General features: G+C 32.8%; 1 protein-coding gene across 3 annotated transcripts in view; it reads right to left on the reverse strand.

Moving 5' to 3' along the window:
• Window positions 1–3: 3 nt before the first annotated feature.
• HYCC1 (hyccin PI4KA lipid kinase complex subunit 1) overlaps window positions 4–25,887 on the reverse strand; it is a 98,553-nt gene continuing 72,669 nt past the window's right edge. For 2 of the 3 annotated variants that reach the window (XM_025993152.2, XM_072764533.1), the window contains exons 8-11: window positions 24,617–24,733; window positions 21,183–21,270; window positions 20,313–20,472; window positions 4–4,837 (exon numbers count right to left, since the gene is read on the reverse strand). In XM_025993152.2, the coding sequence (XP_025848937.1) occupies window positions 4,263–4,837; window positions 20,313–20,472; window positions 21,183–21,270; window positions 24,617–24,733 (940 nt within the window). In that variant the 3' untranslated portion in view covers window positions 4–4,262. Of the gene's footprint in view, window positions 4,838–5,629; window positions 5,926–20,312; window positions 20,473–21,182; window positions 21,271–24,616; window positions 24,734–25,887 lie in introns of all 3 variants that reach the window. The other variant, XM_025993153.2, reaches the window with a different exon arrangement.

Here is a 25,887-nt window from a genome sequence, read left to right on the forward strand (position 1 = left end):
AAATATTTTTTCAGTTTTTATTTTCAATAAAACAAAAGGCAACACTGCTGTATAAAGTATTGCATATGGATAACATTTACACAAATATACAAAACTTCAAAAAGCTAAACTCCAGTTTATTTCCATAGCCTTAAAAAGGTAGGGAGCACATAAAAATATGCAAAGTCATAGTTTATTCTTCAGGAATGTAAACTCTAGGAATACAATTAGAAACAAGTACATTTACTATGAAAAGATTAGTATCAGTATATGATTAAAAGATAAGAGGTACACAGAAAACTCCACATTAGAGGAAGCAAAGGTATGCAAAATAAGATCTTGAGTTTACTAATAGAAACTTCATATCAAGACACAAGTACTCTAGAACTCTACTATAAAAAAAACACACAAAAACATCTTCCAAAATGTTCACTGCTAGTCTCTTTAGATATGCACAAGTTACAAAGTACAGAAGACAACATATTTATGTTCTGATAAAGAATTTAACAAAATTAAACATAAATGTGAATAACTCAAAGCACTGAGTATAATTTTACTAAGCAACTAATCTAAAAGTATAAATTCATGCTATTTAAAGAAATAGTGAGTTTTTATTTTTCATCCAAAGGTTGGGTTGATACTATTTTACATTAATTTCTATCTACAATGCTTAATTTATATACCCATCAAATTATTATCCTTCTTTTAAATGGCTTTTTTAAAAACATTTTTTCAGTCACATTATTTACCATATAGATTCCTTGATGTGCTTCCCTTTAATAAAGTGTAAATTTATTGTGCCTATAGACTCAAATGTTAAACAGCCTTATTTTAAATATTTGTTTAAAATTATGTTTCAGAGTATATTTTTTCTCTTATAATTTAAATGTAAAAGTTTTAACATTTTAATTTTTTCTTCCAAAATAGGCATAATCCCTTAAAACTGAGATCGTTTTTATCTATTTTGGTTTAAAAAATATATTTCCCTTTAATTCAACTTGTTTTTATGTAAGTAATGTTTGCTAAGCAGTTGATTCATAATTGAAAATGGCCATGAAATATTGCTTTTTCAAAACAAATTGTCATCATTTAAGGACTGAGGATTTCTACCCCTCAAGTCTACAGAGCTGCCTTAAAAAGTTCCATGGTGGTGTACAAGGGATTCCAGGGTGCTCAACTGTCCTGGATCCTCTTGAAAATTCTACTTTGTTTCTCTCCCTACTTCATTCTAAAGGCAAATGCTGGGGCCCAGCTTCACTAGAATATCCCAGTAGTTGGGTATTTGAAGAGTAAGAGGTTGGGTAATTTCAAGAACCTCTAATGGCTTAAACTGTGGAATGGAACTACAATTTCTGTTCAGATCTTTCAAAGTATGGGGTGTAAGGACCCATTCTGGGGCAGAATTCTTCTTGTGGTAAAGGGTATTATTCTGGATATGTAGGAGATCTGCGACCAAATTGCTACATCTAGGATTTTCATAAGAAAACAACCTACAAACATGACTTCAACTCAGTATGGAAAGATGAATGGGAAGAGAGTAAAGGGATTAGCATTATCCAATATTAATAATTGCTATAAAAATTTTCAAATGTATAATCCTCATTTGAAACAGTATCAAAGGTACTATAAAATAATTTTACTGTTAACATAGCTTTGCATCCCAGAAAATCAACTGTTACAAATTATTTGAAGCAAAAATTCAGATCCACTCCACTAAGCAAGCCTTCAGAGTTTTTAAAAGAATATACACATGCAGATTTGTTCTGCATTGTATAAAAGGGTGGTACCCTTTTCATTAAAATTGTAGGCATCTGTAGCTGATTCCATTTATAGTTAACAAGAAAAATATAAAATGTTACATGTTATTGTAAAAAATAAATGAAAATCATTAAAAATTTAGAATTAAAGGATCTAATAAGTATCATAGACACTATTAAAAAATTCATTGGCTGTTAAAAACAATGAAGATTACGATATTTAGTACCTAACATACTTGATCTAGGATTGTGAGACACTGAGAATTCTAAATATTAGGTAATTTGTACTTTGATACTCTCTTCTCAAACTTTAACGTGCATAAAAATCACTTGACGATCTTGTTAAAAAGCAGACTATGATTCAATAGATCGAAAGAGGTTCTGAAATTCTACATTTTAACAAGATGCCTAGTGATGCCAACTACATACTGGTCCTCAGACCATAGGAGCAGCAATGATCTAGAATAATACCAAAATGAAGATCATTACAGCAGTTGATCATTAAAATCTGATCTCTCATTTGTGCTAGCTGTTTCCTCAATCTTATTCTACAAGTTTCCTAAGCACTTTAACTTGCTTAAAATGTCAATCTTCTAAATTAGTTCTTAAGACTATCAATACTATTAGTAGCTACATGCTTAAGGGAAATTCTTTGTTAAAGGATTACAAAAAGACAATAGGAAATTCACAGTGACATTTTAAAATATTTTAAATTGTACACAGGATTCCTGTTAAATCAATACAGTATCAACTTTCACTGTCTAGTTGTCTTTTTTTTTTTTTTTAACTATTATAATATATACCAATAGATCTTATTCCATTTCTATTACTGGAACTAAAAACCTCAAATTCACTTATATTAAAAACCATATTCTATTCAGAATTAATGAATAAAAACTAGTTCATGCTTTTTTAAGAACTAGATTTAAAATGGTAGCCAAAGCAGTTACGGTCAAAATTACATTCATGGTGTATGATTTAGTACTCCTCAGGACATACAAATTTTTTACATTTGAGCTCTGCATAAGCAGGCACAAAATGAAAACTAGTATGTTCTGTGTGACCACAGCTAGGGACTGGGAATAAGGAAACTACTGTGTACTAACAGTGAAAAAGACAAAGAGGGGATGTCCTAGGTCTTCCTTCCTAATCAACTTACTCTCCTCATTCTTGCTTTCTCTCTCTCTCCCTCTGACTTATTAGTTAAGTATACTTAATTTACAGAGAACCTCAACCATAGCCAAAATGACCACCACTAGCAAACACCAAACTTTTATGTCTATCTAGAGGTCACATGGTTCTCCATAGTACATACTGGTTTGTTTAGCTTCTGCCATTTTGCCTTTTTAATTTTTATTTTTTGGTTAGGGGCAACTACATTGATTATTCTTTCTATCATAACAATATTTAAAATAGGCTTGTTCACAAACAAAACTTTTTTTCACATTTTATTATTTTAATTTTAAGAACACAAATACAAATAACCTAAATTACTTAATATATAAATGTCCTTTGTCCATATTTCTCTATATTTTCTTTTATGACATTTTATAAACAAAAAATTTACCTAATATCCTTCATTTTCCGACAAACAATTCAGTATTATATGGTTGACATTGGTATCTTGAGAGCTGTGTTGCACGATTTTCAATGATTTCCAGGAAGTCGTCAATGACGTGTGCTTTGAATTATAGGAAAACAACCTACCTAGGGTTTCCAAAGTCAAGGAGCAGGGAAAGTCAGCTTTATAGCTTATTACATTTTAGAATTGAAGGGGATTTTCACCTGCTAAATCCAGATCAAATGTTTCAAAACTACACATCTACTAGCAATCTGACTTTTAATATAAAAATGTTCCAAAGATAACAACAGAAATTCCTCTACCTAACCCTTAGAATTATAGAATTAGTCTAAGTACTGAGTTAGTAGGCATTTTCTAGTGCTTCATATAAATAATTCCACTAATCTGAAGGATAATCTGATTATAAACATTTTTATCAGGCACTTTTCATAAACATCATTTTTGTTTTTTTCATGTGCCTGTTTTTCAGACTGCTATGCTTCACATCAGCTGTTGATTTCCCAGAGCTGTACCTTTGCCTCCTTCTTTCAAAAACAGTTCCCATACATGGAGATTCCCTTTGACTCTAAAGGCCATACACACAACTACCACAGTAGGAGTTATTAAAAAATAAGAACTCACAACCTCTCATGAAATGTAACCAATCTGACCAGACAATTTGCCAAAATGTACTGTTACATTGACAATCTTAGGGCAACAAAAACAAATAAGAAAGGAAAAAAAAAACCCTCAAATCAAGAGGGGAAAATATACCCAAGAAATAACAAAACCATATTTCAACTTACTGCAACCTACACATTATTCCCTTCATAATCAAGGTAGCCTTCAGAACTTAAGACATCAGGGCTCTTGTCTGGAATAGGGATGACAGACCCTGGGCTCTTTCAAAAAGAGGGAAAGTCGTATCTCTAGATCCACTGGTCAGGTGGGAAAACTATTACAAATTAATCTGTGGACAGAGTAATGCTAATACTAGGAGGTCTCTGCTGACCTGATTGATGCTTCATTGGAAGTTCAGTCCTTTCAGAAACGTAAATAAGCTTTTCTTCTTGGAGACTACAAGCAGAAAACCTATTGGCATCTGTCCCAGGCCCACAGCCAACCGCAGATGATGGATTATGTGGGACTGTGACACCACTGACTTGTTCAAAGGATTTACTGAACACAGTTGCAGCAGTCTTAGCCAAACCATGGCTACAAGGTTTAGGGAGAGATTGGCTGGTAGTTAATGTCAGTCTCTTCAAAGAGAGAAGCTCAAGATTCTCACTCTGGGCTCTTTGAGTTTGTTTTCGGGCAAAGTGATCTTTGCAAGACTCCCCTGTAGTTTCTTTTTCTTTTCCTCCAGTTTTGCTTCCTGCTGAGCGTCTCTGAGTCTTTCCTACACTTGTCTTGTTACTAGAATTGTTACTACTGTTTGATAAACCAGACTGGCTAGTACTAGATGTAGCCCTGGAATAAAATCCCTCGTCAACTTCAGATATCTCCATCAGTTCTTCTTGACCTGTTAATTCCGTATTTCCTAGACAAAGAAATAACAAAGATTAATTAATATCAAGTATTTTAAGTAATTCTTGTTTCATGATTAATACCAAATCAATTATAAACTTTAGCATAATTACATAAAGTAACAGATTATAGACCAAAATTAGATAAATCGAAACATTCTATAAAACATAAAAAATAGTTCATTGTAATTAAATAAGAGTAATTTAGGGTGTATTAAACAAAAAGCATGCCATAAACCACCCCCACCCCGACCCGTGTTTTTAGAAAGAGTTCTCTTACATGCAAAAGATCAGAAATAATTAGGAAAAATACCACACAGTTAAACTAGGGGTAAACTCTTCCCTGGTAGCAAAGCAGTATAAAATCAAAGCTCTTACCAAGGAACTTTAAAAAACAAATGGTGTTAAAATATTTTAAAGATTTTTTTTTTAAAGGTTGCATTCTACATTCTAGATTATTTTACTTAGATTAAAAAAAAATAGACCATAACTATCATGAGCTCAAACTTGTTAAAATTCTATAAACATTATCCTTCAAATCAAAGATGGCAAAAATACAAAGATAAAAAATAATTTCAGATCTCAAAAGATAAGCAGAAAATTATTTTGGAAGTAATTTTCTGCCTTAGTTTTCACAACAATTGACTCAGAGAAAATATAGGTACAACCATTCCAAAGAGCATTAGATCATTGAGAAATTGTGGTGCATAATTCATGCATTTTGATTATTAGATGACATGCAAAATTTTGTGATTTGTGCAACTGTTGCTTAAGACATGCAGCAGTGGTCCTTTGCCATGAGATACCTTGGAGGGCAGCTAGAAAGTGCTCTGCTAAAACTGCACTCTGCCAGGTGAGTTTATTCCATCCTCCATCATTTTTCTTACAGATTTTTGCCTCCTGATCTCTGGCAAGCCTTTGCTCTCAGTTCTAGGATCTGTGGCTGTTTCCTGCACACCCTGTATATGTTGAGCATCAATGTCTCCTAGTGTTCTGCCTTTTTCCCCATTCCCGGTTCTCTCTCCGGCCACATTTGTGACACTAATCTCAGGAATGACAAGGATGCCCAATTCAGTAGTATCATTACTGTTGTCAGGTTGCTCTAGAATTGAAGATGATAAGACAAAATGATGGCTGAAAACAAAACAAAATAAAAATGCAAAACAAGAAAAACAAAAGACCCAAAACAAAAACTGGATGACTGAATGTTATGGATTAAGTCAAATATCTGCACTGTAGATATTTCTATAATTTACATTACTCTGACAGTATTGGAGACAAGTAGGGTCACATTCTATAATTTTAAATGACAGTGAAAAAAACTCACAGAGCATCAATTCATGTTCTGCACTTTTTTCACACATATATTTGACACAGACCATGAAACAGAAATTTTTTAATAAATCAAAATAGAATTTCTATTGTTTTAAAGATAACATTGTGACCATTGAACTTAGGTCAAGCCTTGGGCAAATGTTCCAGGATGTACAGCCAAAACTCTAGCTCTTGTCAACATTAGGAACCAAAACACTTAGGAATTCCCCTCACATATTTAAAATTCTATTTTTTTATTAGATTACACGGAGATTGACTTAATAAACTACAATATTGGGAAAATGGTTATTCATTCATAATATCATGGTTAGCAATGCTGCAAGTACAGTTTTTGTCTAACACACCAATCATTGTGTGTATTGGCAAATATTAATGCAGCTGTGACACAATTAAATAGTCTACTCCTTCAGATTCATACTCATACCATAAATTTAGGCCAGCTTGTAATAGTTCATTACTAAACTGGAGAAAAATTAAAATGGACTTGGAAAAATAAAAAAGGACCAACTTCGCTGTTGGTCCTTTATTCTGAAAACAGCCATTGTAATCAAAACAAAAGAATGAAAGTCCTAAATAGTTATTACTTGTAGGTATTTTTTCGGTATCTTAAACCACAAAGCATGGTTTTATTTAAAGTTGTCAAGGAAATATCTGTAATAAATGGGAAAAAAAAACATGAACATATCTACCTTGGGTCAGTAATGAAAATTAAAGTTCAAAACAACATAAGACTATGTAAAACAGTATATATCTTTAAAAATGTAGAACACAAATCTGCTTGAGAGACATTACCTACTACTTTCAAATGTTTCTCATGATAGGATTATCAAGGTCTTACTCATGGTGCTAAAGCATGTGTAACAGTAATAGGTTGTAAAAGAATGGAGGTCAGAGCCACACACTCCTAAGGATCTCAAGCTTTGCTACACATTAGTATCACCTGGTAATCTTTAAGAACTACTGATACCTGGCTCTCACCCTAGACATTCTGATTTAATTAGTATGAGGTATGACCCACACACTGGGATTTTTAAAAGTTCCCAGTGACTAATGTGCAGCAAATTTTGGGAACCACTGCTCTATTCAAATTCTTTCAAATTTTGAAAACTTAATGCAAAAGTTATTATGAATGCCCTGGGTATTCTATACCCAGCAGCAATATGCACTTCAGAAGGCCCTCAAAGCTGCATGTTGCCCTGGACTGGTGGGCCAATGTGCTGGTATAATAATTTTCCATTTACTAGTGCTTCATAAACCTTTGACTGAAGGTTTTTGAAATGAAATGTTTACTTCCTAAACATGCCAAAGCATGTTGGTGAGGTAGTATCACCTCTAATAAAGGTTAAATGAGATTAAAAAGTTCCAACAAGGCCTACTTCCCCTTGCTAATAGCTGTCTTCAAAGTGAGGGCAAGTAAATATCTAACTGAGATAAATGCCAGAGGCCACTGGAAGTGAGAGTAAAATCACCATGGCATTGTTGGGTGACAAGCAAGACTTGTCCATTTACCTTACAGAAGCAAATTTCACAAAAGATCTACTAAAGGAACTATCTTGCTCCCCCAAAAAATGATAAGCTGCAGAAATTATCCAGACATAGCAAAGCCAATGAACATAAAAAAATAAGCATAGGTGGCCTAATAGAAAACAACACTACTTACACTGAATGGTACTACACAGTTTTTTTGAAAGCATTCATATATATTCTTCAATTATATTCTCTGAATTAGGCAATGACTCCCATTTACAGACAAGGAAACCAAAGTTTAGAAAGAGCTAATAACTATTCAGTGGGTAGGCTAAACAGTAAAATCTCTTGACTTCAAATGTCCATTCTAACATATTACAAAATCTAACTCTTCAATTCATTGAAATCCATTTGAGTTAAATATACTCTGACATCCCTCAATTAGGTTTAACTTATTTGCTTAGATTCCTGGTCTTCTCATAGAGGGCAAATAATTTATTTTGGCTGAATAGAGAGCAAGAGCAGATAGAAGTGGGCAAGAAAACCTAAACAGGTCAATAACTCTCAAGGTTAGTTTTTCATTTTTTTAAATTTGGCTTATTTTTAAAAAGATATCAGTGAAAATCATCAATTTAAAATGGTGCTGCAATGATGAAAATTTTGTGAGAAAAACTAGAAAATGACAAGAGGAATAATATATAAAGCAGTACTAGGCAATGGGTTTGCCAGCCACATGTCTGGGATACTGGTCAAGATCTGTAGCTCCAAAAACAATGATATTAAAATTTTTTAAACTATTAAAATAAATGGCAAGTAGAAAAATGAGATTATGTTTTTCCACAAGTACAAATTTTTGATTAATTTATGTAATGCTATCACTCAAAACGGTAAAAGTGGCAAATTTTAAACTGCTTATTAAGGTAATTTTGTCAAAAGAAAAGCATGTAATTCTGTATAGAGCTAGAAAGAACAAATATAATTCTCAGGAAAATTATGAGATAAAGATAACTATATGACTCAAACATTTGTTACATGATATTGTTCTCTATTATTTTTCCAACTTCTTCCCCTATATGTGACCCAATCTCCCTGCACACATCTTCTTACTGGTCTTGCTATTCCAACTAGGCCTGGGATGTTCTTCCCTACATAGCTACCTACATGGCTCACCTCCTTTCAGATTTTTCTCAGAAATTTCCTTCTCCGTGAAACCTTACCTGATCATCCTATCGAGTTTCAATATCCTCCATATTTCATATACTCTATTCCTTACCTTGTTTCTTCTAAGTGCTTAATTATTCTCTAAACTACAATTATTTCTCTATCTTGTCCACTAGACATAAGTTCCACAAGAGCAGGGATTTTCTGGTCACTCTTGCATACCTAATACCTGAAAAAAGTAGCTTGTATATAGTAGGTGCCCAATAAATATTTGTCTGATAAATTAAATGAATCTCCTGTTACATGGTAAAATTATTAAAATAAATGAAGGTGAGAAGACATGAGAAAGGTAATCTAGGGGGAAGCCCTGGTGGCTCAGTGGTTTAGCACCACCTTCAGCCTGGGGTGTGGTCCTGGAGACCTGGGATGGAGTCCCACATCAGGCTCCCTGCATGGAGCCTGCTTCTCCCTCTGTCTGTGTCTCTGCCTCCCTCTCCTTCTATGTCTCTCATGAATAAATAAATAAAAAATCTTTAAAAAAAAAAAAAAGGTAATCTAGGAATGTGCTACTTGACTAGGTAAAAAGGGAAATATACTATACAGCTTATACTAATAACAAGTTTTAGATGGCAGAGAAAGTAAAGTCTCTTTGTTTTGGAAAAGTAAAGTAGCCACCTCCAAATTCAGGTTTAGTAAAATGCTTAATAATGCCATATATATTTAAATCTACAGTTCTTTTATTATGCTATCCTCTGGATAACATAGCTAAGGAGAAGAAGTGAATCTTTGTTTAAAAAAATGACAAGAGATGTTGTAAGGGAATATAAATGTATAAGAAAATAGAATCTGTTCAAAAGCCTCAAACTTAAATCTATGCAAAATGTGTCATAGTTGTTTTATACCTATAAAAAACAATACTTACATTTGACTTCAAATAATTCGAAAAGTTCAAAAAAGATCCAAAGAGAAACGTCTCAGAGAATATTTTATTTGTATGACCTTTATAAACAGGTAAACTTCTCTCCACACAGAGAAATTAGGAGAGTTAAAGAATACTTTTAATAGACTTTTCCAAATTGGTTCTCAAAGGCACTCAAATCATTTCTCCCTATAAAACTTCTTCTGGCTTTGAGAAAAAAAAAAAAAAGGTAAAACAAATTGCAAATATCATTAAAACTGATCATGAAAAGTTGTGATTTCCTTCATATGTAATTTTATAATCCCAAATATCTATTCCATCACTCATTAAACTCCTTATTCTAGCTATTCTTGCTTTTTTTTTTCTTTTTATGGCTACCTTATTTGCTAAAAGTGACAACTTAGTAAAGGAATAATTTATTTATTCATAGAATTTACACAGCTCTGTATTCAGACTACTCTGTAAATCTAAAGGAATCTGGTTATGACCCAAGGCACTTACTTACAAATTCCCTTGTGAAATTAATAAAATAAGCAAAAGCTTTAAAAAAATTAATCTAATCCTTATATGTCTGCATCATACAATACTGACATTATGAAAAGTATTTGAGTAACTCTAAAAGAAAGTGATACACATTCCTTTACAATTTATAAGATATAAATATTTTAAATGTCATAATATACCTGAACAACTCCATACTTTTAATCCAATCAGTTTATGTTTATAATTTATCCTATTCTGTGGAAGAAAAATCCTATCTATATTCATTAAGCTATTCATTGCAGTGTTATCTATAATAGCAAAAAGTTAGAAACAAATTATTTGGCATAATAAGGAAATGATTAAGTAAAAGATGGAATATCAACTCAATGTGGTACTATGTAGCCTTTAAAACAACTGGACTTATTAGGAGAATTTAGGAAAATGTTTGACAATGTTAACTGAACAAAAATAGAACATCAGAACGTTTTAAATAGAACACAACTATGAAAAAGATATATACATATGGGAAAAACCTTTAGAATGATAATTATTTAACTACTGGGATTATAAGTGAGTATCCCTCTACCCAGTTTACTACCATGTTACACTGTTTTTCAAAAAAAGAAGGAATGAATTGCTCAATCTCTATTATAAATTTATCATTCATTCATTCAAGCATTCAGCTCCTATTTATTGAGCATCTATTATATGCCAGACATTGTTTTAGGGGCTGGGGATACAATGGCCAACCAGACAAAAACCCTGCCCTCACAGAGCTTACACTGCAGCATGGGAATTAAGGAAACAACAGAATTTTAGATAGTGGAAAATGCAATGAAGGAAATAAGTATATTGGGAAAGAGTAGGAAGCGTGGTAAGAAGGAAAGTCTACTTTAGATTGGTGGTCTGGGGACACCTGTTTGAGGAATGGACATTTGAGCTGCGATTTGAATGATGATAAATCACTGGCTATTCAAGGATGTGGAAGAAGACTGTTCAAGCTGCCACCTACTCATCATTTAAATTTTAGCTCAGTTACTCAAATTGGGAGGACAAAGCCCCTAAAACGGAAATTCCTCGGTGTGTTGAAGAGTTAGAAAGGTGAGAGAGGTCTTCCAGTGGGGTCAAAGCAATAGGCAAGATATCATATGACTAGGCCCACCTATGCCAAAGCACGGAGCTTGGATTTCATTCTGATTGCAATGGGCAGCCATTGACAGGAACATAGATAGACTGTGTGTATTTTATTAGCATTTGTCAACAGAAAACATATTTGTGTAAGATAATATTGAGCATGAAGTGTGTCCTGGGTTAGAAAAAACAACAACATTATAACAATCTACAACCTGGGCCAGGAATTTGTAAAGCAGCTTAAAGGCAATCAAAGCTGCCACAGAAACACAAAGTAAGGACCCTGAAGTTAAAGGGCTGTACTCTGAGCAAGGATGCTAACAAACACTAAGACTTAGATATACAGGTCCTGAAGCCAGAAGTAGACTTTCCAGGCAAGAAAAGAGCAGCCTGGGGCACAAAGAAAAACACAATAAAACATACTGGGTTAGGAGCTATTCCCAATTTTCTTAAGTAAAGATCAGTCAAGTCTTTAGCTTTTGTTGTGTATATAACAAATGATACAGTTCTTATTGAGGTGGGTGTAGTCACTCTCAATAACTTCTTTTGTCATCTTTATTAAGTCTCAAGTTAAAAAAAAAATCCCTTTGAGATCTGCAACATATGGATGCTGTTGGACCAGGTGAATCCTTCCTGATGATTAAAGATCCTCATGGCCAGATAGACCAAAAACAGGTAAGCAAGATCTCTTACAAAAATACCTACAAAAGCTAATTTCTTCCTCTGTCTGCAATGTCTAACAAATGCTCCTAAAAAGGTAGTGCTCAAGGTAGGTGCTCAATGACAAGGTACATTAAATAATAAATTCCTTAACTATAGCAAAAACTCCTCTCCTCCTCATGAGGCCTCCTTAATAAAAAATGTAGAACACAATAATTTACAAATAAGTGTTTTTGCCTCATAAGACCAATAATTCTGAAATATTTTGCTTCTCTATGTAGAAAAGTATTTTATTTAATCTAGAAATAAACTAAGATTTTTTGTTGTTGTTTTCTTCTAAAGTTGGCTAAGCCAGGATTCTGAGACTTTCCTCTTTAATGTTTATATGTGTTAATTGGACAACGTGATATTTTAGCTCTGGTTAACAGGTCCTTTTTCTTTGAGTCATCTAATATTTCCTAATATTTTATTTTGTCCTACATGAGTATCAAGTTCCATATCAAGACTGCCAGTTTAAAAAAAAAAAAAAAGACTGCCAGTTAAAATTCATGTGAATTTTGGTCAAAAGGAAACGCTTATTTTTGGTTCAAATGTTTTATCATCTATATTGGGAAAGGAAAATTTGTTCCTCAAATAGCATTTTAGAATCTGAAAATAAGGAAGCTTCTCAAAATGATACTAAAAACATTTAAACCTTTTTATAAAACTGCCAGATAACTTTTTCTAAATCTTTTTAACAAGTAAGACAACTTTTAAAATAAAAACATTAGCATTATACATTTCTATTTGTAGGTGTGAAATTCCAATAGCCAATCGTTAAAAGTTTGTCACATTTGAGTTTAAAATTATTATTTCTGTGTTTTTTCTTTTAAAAAAAAAAAGATTTTTATTTATTTATTCATGAGAGACACAGGAAGAGAGGCAGAGACACAGGCAGAGGAAAGAGAAGCAGGATCCATGCAAGAAGCCTGATGTAGGGACTCGATCCTGGCAATCTGGGATCACACCCTGAGCCAAAAGCAGATACTCAACTGCTGAGCCACCCAGGCATCCTGATTTCTGTGTTTTTTCAAAATGCTTTTGTAACTATTAGCAATTTTGTTTCTCAAATAAATGCTTTTCTTATAAATTCATAAAATCAGATTCACAAAATAAATGTTTCATTTCAAGATTTATGACATTCATCTGTGGAATCTAGGAAAAGACTACCTCAAGGGTTTTGAAATATTTACATATAATTATTTTTAAAAATATTTAACTGAAATATACCTCTTATAATTATTTATATTTATTCAACAGTTGGAAAGTTAATGTTCTGTTTCATCAATATGTTATTATGTAATAAACTTATTAACATTTTCTAAATCAATAATCAATAATTTCTAAATCAATAAATTATTTTCCAACATGAACTGCATCTTTTTCTTGTTCTTTTTCTTTTCTCATCTAATAAGTTAGTACTAAACCATTCAGCAAATTAATCACATTTTTCATTATTTTTAAAAAACATAATTACAGGTCTCATTGAACTCTGTTATAATCATTTAAATTTATTTAAATATCTTGGCATCCATTCAATAGAAACTTAATATTAAAAATTCAATAAAACTGCTATAATAACATGAAACTTCCCTTTCTTTAATCTATGTAAATTGTATTTTGATTTTTCACTGAAACATTTCATATAATTAATTAAATACTCTAAAATTCCCAGGGTACTTATTTTGTATTATTATGCTGAAGATGTAAAAAATATACATAGTTCTCATTTTTATTTCTTTTTCACTACTTAACACTTTGTACTCTTGGATCCCCTAAGTCAAAATAATGAAATATAATGTTATAAAAATAAACCATTTAACATATGCCAGGACCAAAAGTAGGGCAAATTCAAAGGATCTCATTTATAAATATTGTTCTTATTATTGATGCTTACCTGTTGCAAACAGGTAAATATGAGAAATCCAATCTATTGGATTCAATCTATTCTATTTTCACATTAATTTGGGATTAAGTGAGATAACAGGTATTAAAACAACCTTCCAAAAAGTCCTGATTATAATGGTAATATAAATGTTAGATTAGGGTACTATATTTCAGGCCTATAAAAATTACAAAAAAATTATTAAATTGAAAGTTACTGTTCTATAACACATGTATACTTCTGTGTCTGATACTAACTCAGACTAAATGTTCATCTCAAACTGAGAAAATCCAAACTATAAATTTCAAAAACATCATTTTATGAGAAAGATCAATCGCAGGATCATTCACTAGCTAATAAAAACTTATCAAGAATACAGTTATGGTATAGCTAATAAAACAAAGTAAATAGTTCTTAATGAGTTAACAATCAGCCTTTATGTAATGCTTTCAAGCATACCAAATGCTTTTCACTTACTTGCCTCATTATCTCACAAATAAATGCACAAGTAGAAAGAATGGTGGGCAGTAATAAAGAATTGAGATTTCATTAGATAAGCCTTTTTATTAGATAACCAGTTGGCAAAAATTACAAGCACTCATTATTTGCAACCATAATTTAATTAGGGGGTTTTTACAGAACAAAGGGGTGGCATTTCAACAAGTATTTTAAAAGAAAGGAGAAAAGTTGATTACCTTGTTCCAAATATAGGTAATTCTTTATAAAGTGGAAGAAGAAGAATGAGTCATAATAGTGGCGGTAATAGGGAGACAGACCAAAAAAAAAGCAATTAAATTTGCTCTGGAAGAGGAGAGGGAATGGAAAAACTACAAAGAAATAAACAAGTATAGATTGTATAGTAGAATCTTGAAGTAGTAAAGAATCATTCAGGGATTTAAGAAAAAGTGCTATAGCTGAAATGGTAAATGATGAAGATCGCTTTTAGAAGTAACATTTAAGAATGACTATAGAACTGAAGCATAATTGTAGAGAAATATTTTCTGTTTTCCTTTTAGCTAGTTCTATTTATTTTTTAAAGGAAATAAATATTTAATACAATTGCCTTTTGGTTATTAACTTTAAAAATTAATAAATTATCTAATTATTTTATCTTCTTTTTTTATCGGAATTTTCACTTTGATTCTTGCTATGGTCATAACCTATTCATTCCTCCCTTACCTTAATGCTTTTCAAGTGCTTATTCTATTATTAACCTTTCCTAGGTGCATCTTACCTTCAAATTATACCTTCTAAATAGCCCTCAATCTCTAGATGGTCTGAAAATCTAGGTTTAAAATATAGACACAAATGTGGGACGCCTGGGTGGCTTAGTGGCTGGGTGTGTCTGCCTTTGGCTGAGTCCTGAGATGGAGTCCTACATCAGGTTCCCTGGGGAAGCCTGTTTCTCCTTCTGCCTATGTCTCTGCCTCTGCATGTCTCTCATGAATAAATAAATAAAATCTTTAAATAAAAAAACTAAAAATATATACTAAATGAAACAGTGTGCTTAAAATAATTAACAATATGTAAATAAAACTACTAATTCTGAAATTATGATCCTTAGAAATTAAAAGCAGCAGTTCTACATTGTAATTTCACTTTCCGAACATAATACATATTGGCATGGAATTATAAAGTCATTAAACTTTTCTCAGAAATTTATATACGACATTTAAAAAGTTTGAAAACACAAGTTAAGCCATGTCAGTACAATATTAAGATAATCAAGTAAGAAGGAAAATTAGGCAAACATACTAATTGTCAAATATGTCTTTAAATTAATATCTCAATAGAAACCAACCTTTCTTTAAAAGGTTTTAGTTTTTAGTTTTTAGTTTTCACCCTTTTTAGTTGATATGAGGATACACTTTCTAGTCAAAATTAAAATTACAGGACCTTACAAATATACTTTCTGGTGCAGGGTGTTGATATTGGAGGAGGACATATGTGTGTATGGGAAGGGTATGGTCTGAGGGTCCATTCAATTTTGCTGTGAACCTAAATCTGCTCTAAAAAATAAAGCCTACTCTTATTATCAAATAAATACAGGGCCAAGCAAATAAAACTGGTCAAAATACAATCCTAGAAATCTGGGTTGTTATTCAATAGTAACAAGACCATGACAAGGATTAAATGTTCTGAAATGTGTGGAAGTGTTAAAGCTATTAATTTTTTACCTTCTAAAAGAATGTTTTCTATTAAAATATAAGCTTTGGATAATTCTTAAAGAATGGTGGATCTGCAATAAATTCTAGAAGAGCTCAGAAAAAAAAAATTTTTAATATTTTATTTATTTATTCATGAGAGAGAGAGAGAGAGAGAGAGAGAGGCAGAGAGACAGGCAGAGGGATAAGCAGGCTCCATGCAGGGAGCCCGACGTGGGACTCGATCCGGGGTCTCCAGGATCACCGCCTGGTCCAAAGGCAGCGCTAAACCGCTGAGCCACCCAGGCTGCCCAGAAAAAGAATTTTAATGTAAGAAATTAAAACTGTTCCAAATCAATTTTAAAATCACTAAAATATCGATTAGCTATTACTGTAAGGAAAATTAGTTTTTCTGTTGCAAATAAGAGAAAAGAATATATGTGATTAATTGTTCCAATTTAACATATTTGTTAGCATGTATAATTTTGGGTGACTCAAATATGCAAATATACTAATATGTTCATATGGCTTAATTATTTATATTCTTTACTAATAAAAAGAAATGGAGGGACGCCTGGGTGGCTCAGTGGTTGAGCGTCAGCCTTTGGCTCAGGGCGTGATCCCGGAGTTCCGGGATCGAGGCCCACGTCGTGCTTCCTGCATGGAGCCGGCTTCTCCCTCCGCCTGTGTCTCTGCCTCTCTCTCTCTCTGTCTCTCTCATGAATAAATAAAATCTTTAAAAAAAGAAATGGAAAGAAAGTAAACAAAAAAAGAGAGTTCTGCTTGGCTGCTTCCACAGGAGAACCTCATTTAGTCCTCTCCCTCATTTCCCCAGACAGGGTGGAAGAAGGAAAAAAAAAAAGACAGGCTATAAATAAAGACATGAATGTGGTAGCAACCTAAAAGTCCATCAATGGATGGATGAAAAAAATGTGCCATATATATATATAATGAAATATTATTCTGCCATAAAAGAGAAGAAAATCCTGTCATTTACAATAATATAGATGGACCTTGAGTGCATTATGCTAAGGGAAATGAATCTGATTAAGACAAATACCAAAAAAAAAAAAAAGAAAAAGAAAAAGAAAAGAAAAAAAGACAAATACCACATGATCTCACTTACACATAGAACACAAACAAACAAACCATGCTCATAGATACAGGCAACACATTGATGGTTGTCAGAGGCAGGGGAGAGGTAGGCAGAGTGTGGTGAGCAAAATGGGTATAGATAGTCAGCAGGTATAAACCTCCAGTTATAAAATAAGTAAGTCCTGGGGATGTTAGGATATAAGGTGACTATAGTTAATACTATATTGTATATTTGAAAGTTGCTAAGAGAGTAGATCTTAAAAGTTCTCATCACACACACAAAAATATGTATAACTATGGGTAGCAATGGATATTAATTAGACCTGGTAGGCTCCAGAGTAGTAAGCTTTTTTGCAATATATACATATGTTAAATCATTATGTTGTACACCAAAAACTAATATATGTCAATTATATCTCAATTTTTTACAAAGACATAAATACAAGAAAAAAGAAAAAGTAAAGAGACCCAAGGAAAGAAAAAAGGACCAACTGCTTTCTTCTTTCCTGGTACTGGTGATAACAAAGAGAAAGGGGGGAAAAAAAGGAATATTCCTTAAAGTTCATGTTTCTTGTCCCTTCTCCTTCCTCAGTTCTCATCATCACTGTCTTAAAGTTGCATATTCCATGTTCCTATTGTATGATATAGTTCGGGGTCTGAGAAGAAATCCTTCCTTCTGGGAGGGTTGAGGTAGTAAGGGAGTGGTAGCAATACAGGTGGAATGGCAAACAATGCAGAGGTTTATCAAATAAAGAAACTCTAAATGTGTTTTCACACATTTATAAATTAAACTTACATCCTATGATTCAGAAACATTATGGGATTAAAGGCTTACAATCTACAAACCCTTTAACATTGTTTCTACAAAAATTAATGTATAAATTAAATTGTTAAAATTTATATAATTAACATATAAATGGAATAAATATAATTTATATATAAACAAACTTAAAAATCCATTTATAACTTGAGAATTGTCTATATATTTAACAGCTATCATAAAGTTACCTATCTTCCCCACAAGAAGCCAGTGTCAATTAGAGAGCTCAGAATAATAAGGTTTTCAAAGTAGGAATCAGGATCACAAAAGTGGAAAACAGTAGTTTTTAATTCAACAGGACAGGGTAACAATGAAAAATACTACTCTGGCAAGGAAAACCAAGACTACTGTCAAAAGGGAGAATGCAACCTACCTGTAGAGATAAGTAAGTGTCTTAGAGTAGGCATATTTTGGTCATTGGATAAAGGGAATTCACACTATACAAGAGTGGTAAACAAGATAAGCCATATTCTACATCTGCTCCATGAACCTGACTTGCTTTTTTTTATAGTTCATTCGCTTCTAAATCCTCATCTGTGACTTTTTTGTCGCCATAAATAGAGTTGCCCAAGTGTGAGAGTTTTGAAGGTTGGACTGAATGTAGGGGGCAGTTGATAAGGAAGATTACTTTAATGAGGCCATAGCCTTAAGACACAGGACCAATCCCTCAAATTGTAGCCAAAATGGACCCTGGAAGATATGTAAGACTCTAATAGATACAACATATTCAAGTAGTTTTTTTCTCTTTATTTTGGCAATTTATTCCTATAAAATATTTCTAGAAAATTGCTTCTTTTTACTACAGGGTAGATCTTATTCTGTTAAATGTATGCATGGACACATACACACACCTCTGTAACATACACATGCACAAATACAATCAAACTTCAATATTTCATATTATTAACTGCAGAACCTATATATTCTTTCTCATTTCCCATACATTCACTACGGAGCAAGAAGGGAATGTGGAAAAGGAATTAAAATTCATTCTCGCATCTTCTGTAGTAGTTTGGGAACAATTACAGCTACAGTGACCCATATGATCTGGTTCATTGTCTTTGTGCCATTTTCACCTCTTACGGATAAAACATAAAATTGATCTCTAAGATGCCACCATACTAAGTAAATGACTTTCTACCTGTAATCTAGTCCCATTCAGTAGTGTAATTTTCACTGAAGAAACTGAAGTATGTTTAGCCTCTATATGTTTTATATCATAGCATCATTTGCCTTGCTAATAATGGCAAATATTACCACCTCTTTCATGTCTTCTTAAAGAAATTTCAACAATTGGCACACTCCTTTAAAAAATAAAAAAGACTGAAAATGATTTATTGGTTAAGCTGGAATTTTCCATCGTCACTCCCTGTGACACACTGTCTCCCAGATTTCCTAAGTAGGAACAATATTATCATCAACTTTCTTTTTCACCATGAATAATATTCGTCTCACTTTTGCATTTTCTCTGCAGAGAACCACAGAGACAACTGAAATAAAACATACCAAAAGGAGCTACATTTTCACCACAGTTTAAGTAAGAAGAAAATAGAGTAATATATATGTTTGCTTGGGGCAAAGAAATGGCTTTTTGCTTCTTGTCCTATGATTACCTTCTGAGGGAGGTAATAGTAATCTTCTTACACTGATTCTTGCCATTACAATAACTTGTAGGTAGGAGGGGAGTCAATAGAAAGAATAAGAAATTAAATTAAAATAATAAATTATAAGAAAAGATAGAGAAGTGGAAAAGCATTGAGAAGGCCATGATAAATAAAATTAATTCCCATAGAATTTTTAAATAATAAAATGAAGCAGTCAAGGAGAAATATTAAAACAAACAGTCCTGGAAGAAAATTAACATCCAAGAAATAATAAGGCTTAGCTAGAGTTGTATCAATTTGATGGCATTGACTTGACCAGGAAGTACAAAAGAAAATGTCAAAGTCCCTATTAGTTGTTTGACTTCAATATGCAAGTTTACTTGTGAAAAAGTTCTTGAGAAATAAGAAACACTAAACAATATTTGCAAATGCTTTTGAGTAGAGATCCATGTGTGAATAATTTTAACATGCATTTTCCTACTTTCCTATTCTATTGAAATAAAATTTAAAAACCAATACAATGTTTAAATAAATTTTCATTCGTATATGTAACATAAGGGACTGTAATTGTCTTACTGTTTATCACTTGTGGATAATAATTTAGGAATTAAAGGTGATCCAACAGCTCTTTCTTCCGTGCCACTACAATATTATTTACTAAAGTTAGAAGTTATAGCATTGCAAGTAAAGACAAAAATGTGACAGAATCAACAATCCTCTAACTTGAAGACTTTTTTACTTCTTACCATGTCTTTTCCACCTATGACCTCTTATTGACATGCTGGTTACGGCATTTCTTGATATTCGAGAGGAAGTTGGTGTGATTTCAACTTGAATACACCTTGTACCCTCCTTACTAGATTTCATGGCACCATGAGGCAGTGAAGCCTTTATGGCATTAGCAACCTAAGGAAAAAAAATATATGGTTTAAGATTGGCATTAACAGATATGTTACAGCCTTACAGAACACAAAGTGCCAAATTTTAACAAGTTTTTAAGAAGAATTCTTTCTCCAAGGTATTTCCTAAGATGATATATAAATCTTCTAGAATAAAGAGTAAGAGCTCAGAAAGAAACTATAGTTAAAAATAATACGTAAATGGGGTGCGTGGGTGGCTCAGTCAGTTAAGCTCTGCCTTAGGCTCAGGACAGGATCTCAGGATCCTGGGATCAAGCCCCACATTGGGCTCCCTGCTCAGTGGGAAGCCTGCTTCTCCCTCTCCTCCCCATTTGTGCTCTCTCTCACTGTCTCTGTCTCTTAAATAAATAAAATATTTTTAAAATAATAATAATAATATGTAAATGATGAAATTTAAAATTCCAAAACATCGAAATTATATTTCCGCATGCCTAATGATAATAAATGCAGCTCTAGTATGTTAAGGAGAACATTCTTTTAAGTTTAAAAGACTATTACTGGTATCTAAGCAGTTAGCTTAATGAAATTCTCAAATTATATATACCTTTTCAAGCATAAAATTTTCCTAATATAACAGAAGCATGAATCACTGAGTTTAATGACATTAATGCATTATGAATGGCTATTTCTCAATTTATAGTTCTAAATTGAGAAATTTTAAATTATCAAATTTACATAAACAAATGAGGCACCTACCAGCAATGGCTCTGGATATAATTCTAGCTGAGCTCTGTATATAATATCATCCAATGCTTTTTGAGCTAGATCCCATTCTCCATTATAACTGTAAAATTAAATAAAGTATAATTATTTTTAATTCTATAAATTTGAACAAAATATGAGAACTGCTTACTGAATAAACTTAGCATTCTACCCTCCTTAAAACCTATGATTAGCACACTGCTTAGCATTCTACCCTCCTAAAAAACATATTTTTATATCTTTGAATTTCTTTCAATTGTATCTGAAAGCCTATTAATAGCAAAGAAAATTTTATAGATATATATTTCTTCTCTAATGAACGTGTCTATTTATAGACCAGGTATCAAAAGTGAGGCAATCTCAAAGCATTTTACACTTTCAAAGCAAGTCAGAGCATAATAAATTATATACCTTAGAATAATGTTCAGAACACTTTATGGTCAAATTATTCTGTAACTCCTACAGTTTTTAATGAGAATCTACAACGACTGTGGCTTAGAGTATCTTAAGTAGCTACTGCTTTGCATTCTGATGGTCATTTGGAAGTGTACATGATGAATCTTGCAAATGTCAAAGAGATATTGGGGGATAAAGTGTGTATGTATATTAATTTTCAAAGATATGGCCAAACTCTAAAATGAATTATTTCGAGAGTGCAAGTGAGCACTAGAAAATGGAAAGAGCATTGCTCCCACCCTAAAAATAAAATAAAGTCAGATAATCTATAAAATCATAGCTTTCCATGAATTCAGCAAGGAGGTAAAAATCAGGGCAGCCAAGTAGCCTGAAACCTAAGGACAGAGAGATGCCTCTAAGAAGAGACAGACCACAATGCACGAATAAGAAGACTTCAGCTAAATTTTTAAACAAATTGCTAAAAGCCCAGTATGGGCCAGCACGAGTGTATAGAATCTCTAGGAATAGATACAAGAGGAGCTCACGCCCACTTATAAGTTCTTTTTCACAAACCACCTCTAGGCCCTCATAAGAAAAACTGGGGGCAAGGCAAGGGACCAGAAAAAGCTGCTCTTGGTAGTGTGGCCCTGAAGGAGAGAGTAAGCCACCTGAGCAAGAAAAGCCTGAAGACCCAGCCAGACCTTTTTCTCACGTGAAACAAAAGTTTTATAGCCTTTGGGGAAAGAGCAACAAACCCTTTCACCCCAAGGGAAGAGGTGAAGACTGACTATGGCTGTGAAAGAAAGGAAAAAAAAAAAAAAAAACCAACCCTGTATCTGTGGGAAAGGATCAGGAAACTGTCCTCAGTTGAGACCACTAGAGATCTCTTACCGCTGGAGGAGGGACAGGACCACTGAAGAGCTACCCCCTCCCGCCAACCACAGGTGCAGGGACTTAGGTCCTGCTTACGACTGAGACTGGACCAGGACAACAGAGAACACGTCTCCCTCCAAATGTCCACCCAGGCCAGGACACATTCAGAAACAAGCAACTGCACTCTATTGCTGAAGGAGGGATAAGAACACGGAGAAAGACTGTTTCTTTGGCGCAGACACACAGGGAAAGCTAAAAGCTGAGGATGGAACAAGAATACTGAGAAAACCCCTCCAGGAATCCAGCTCACACCCTAACTGCCAGGTACCACAAGAGGAATCTGAGGTAGGTGGTACCATGAAGGTAAACAAGCAACAATAAAATCCAACCTCAGCTCACTCTTGCCTATAATAATGCTGCCAAAAGCCTACAAGAAAAGAGACATGTCATTTCTGGGCATAAATGATATTTACCTCAGTCACTACTGTTCTATCCATGAAAAAAAATGATAATCAAATATTACAAGGCACACAAAAAGCAAGAAAACAACCTCCTGGCAAGAGACAAAGAACAATAGAAACAAATTCATTAATGATTCAGATTTTACAGTAGGAAGGGAAATTAAAATAACTATGATTAATATATTAAATGCTCTAGTGGAAAAGATGGAAAACATGTAGGAACAGATGGTGATTTCAGCAGAGAGATAGGAACCATAAGAAAGAGTCAAATAAAAAGACTAGAAATAAAGCACAGTTAACAGAAATGAAGGAAGAATCCTTCCAATGGCTCATTAATAGACTCAACATCATCAAGAAAAGAATTAATGAATATGAAGATAGGTCAAGAGAAATTACTAAATCTGAAACACAAAGCAATAAAGACAGAAAATAAAACAGATCAGAGCATCCAAGAGTTGTGGAACAATATTAATGGTCTAACACAAGGGTCAATAAACTTTTTCTTTAAGGGCTAGATAATAAATATTTTAGGCTTGTGGGCCATACAATCCCTATTGCAACTATTCATCTCTGTCACTGTAGCACAAAATCAGCCATGACAATATGTAAACAAACAGATGTAAATGTCTTTTAATAAAGCTTTTAAGGAAACAGGCAGCAAGCCATATTTAGTTCAAAGGATCATAAATTCGACCTTCAGTTAAGATGCTTATAATCTACTATAAAAAATTAATATATCAAATGAATATAATGCAAAGTGTAAGACGTGTAGTAGAAGATAGGGTTCAAAGAAAAACACTACTAAGTATTAAGACTGAGCACTAATATTAGAAATTAATAATAAGTTAATAATAAACTATTGGTGATCAAGGAAGTTCTCTAAGATGTTTTTTAAGAGTTAAAATTTCTGGAAATGGAAAAAGATATTCATTGGGAAAAAAAAGCTTTTTGAAAATTATAGCAAAAAAAAAAGAGTAATAAAGAATATGTGAATATGTAAGGGTGTTGGTAATTTTCATTCTGAACTTGAGTTAAGGAGAGATGGAATGTTGGAGTTGGTTACAAATTCTCCAGAACATTAACAAATATGTTTTTGTTTTTGTCTTTTTGTTTTTGTTTTTTTCTTTTTTTAAAGAAATAGTTTTTTTAAGAAATATGTTTTAAGTAATAAAACTATTAAGATCTTGATTCATATTCGGGTGCCTGGGTGGCTCAGTCAAGCATCTTGACTTCAGCTCAGGTCATGTTCTCAGGTTCCTGGGATCTAGCCCTGGTCAGGTTACTCACTCATCAGGCAATCTGTTTATTCCTCTCCCTCTGCCCCTCCCCCTGCTTTTGCTCTCTCTTGTACCTCTCTCAAATGAATAAAATCTTAAAAAAAAAAAAAAAAAAAAAAAAAAAAAAGACCAACTGGTGGCTCAGCAGTTGAGCTCTGCCTTTTGCTCAGAGCATGATCCTGGAGTCCCAGGATCAAGTCCCACATCAGGCTCCCTGCATGGAGCCTGCTTCTCCCTCTGCCTATGTCTCTGCCTCTCTCTGTGTGTCTCTGATGAATAAATAAATGAAATCTTAAAAAAAAATCTTGATTCAAAAGATATGCTGATTGTTTATCCAATGAGATTATAATGTAATAACAATAAAACAACAGACTGATTTTTCAGAGATCAAAGATTTACTTCTCATATTAAATAAACTTACAAGGCAAAATAAATCCCTGTTAACATTTGCACCATGAATCCTGAAGAAACTGGTATCCTGCTACTTATACCTTTGTATTTTCTTACATGTTGTCGGGGATAGCCACAAACACAGATTCTAGAAAAAAAACAAAATAAATATATTGGTAAAATTTAGGTAATTTATTTTTTACATGTATAAGCCAACAATGTACTAGATATGCTCCCATAACAAACCTAACAGCTATGAAACAAATAATCTTCCCAAACAGAACATTTGTCTATAACATTTTCTTGAGTAAGAGAAACCAGGGGAAAAAATGTATAAAGCTAGAGGTATAGTATTATATAGTAAGTAAACCAGATTCTCAGAGTTGGTTCACTAATCTCATACAATTCAATAACTAATAATTTTTAGTTACTGTAAAACCTGAAATACATGAAAGTTGGTATTTTTACCATAAATAGATCTATGGTATGATCTTCTATTGCTAACAAAGTTCTTGACACATATTGCAACCTCCAAGAGAACACTCTAAAGTAGATTCAAGCCCCATATACCTTAATACATTTCAGACAGATTGAAATTTTTAATGTTGAAAAACCATAAGAGAAGTAAAACATAAACAAATCATTATATATCCTTTGCAAGTTTAAACATGACAGCAAAGGTAGAGTCCTAAAGAAAGACTGAAAGATTTTTACTTTTTTTTTTTAAAAGAAACTACCATGAACACAACTGAAATTTAAAACATTTATTATAGTGAAGAATATTTAAGAAGTATTAACATTAAGGTGTATTTACTATAGTGAATAGGAAGCTACCTAAAAGTCCAATACAGAGGATGAAATATATAAATAATTCAGGGACTATGATGAAATAATTAAACTTGATGTTTTGAAAACCTATTTAAATTGCAGGGGGGAGAAAAACTGTAAGAATAATACATGAAACCCACTCCCATTCTGTAATAAACAAATAGGTGAATGTTGTTTGTCACTACAAAAAGATCATATAAAATCACAGAGTGAGCTCTGAGTTCTGAGACTATAGACTTATTTTCCTCCTTATATATATATTTTCTAAATTTTCTATTATCAATATGCACTACTTTTAAAATACTGAGTTTCTAATTTTAATAAAACTGGAAAAAAGTTGTTTTTTCATAATATGTTGTGGGTAATATAATAAGCCTTCACCTAATATAGTACAGTCAATAGACTGAATCTAAGCTTTCATTTAAACATACCCGAGTATACTATAGACCATTTCAAAATGGTCCCTTGAGAATA

The sequence above is a fragment of the Vulpes vulpes genome, chromosome 7 (genome assembly GCF_048418805.1).
Source record: "Vulpes vulpes isolate BD-2025 chromosome 7, VulVul3, whole genome shotgun sequence".
Classification (NCBI taxonomy): Eukaryota; Metazoa; Chordata; class Mammalia; order Carnivora; family Canidae; genus Vulpes; species Vulpes vulpes.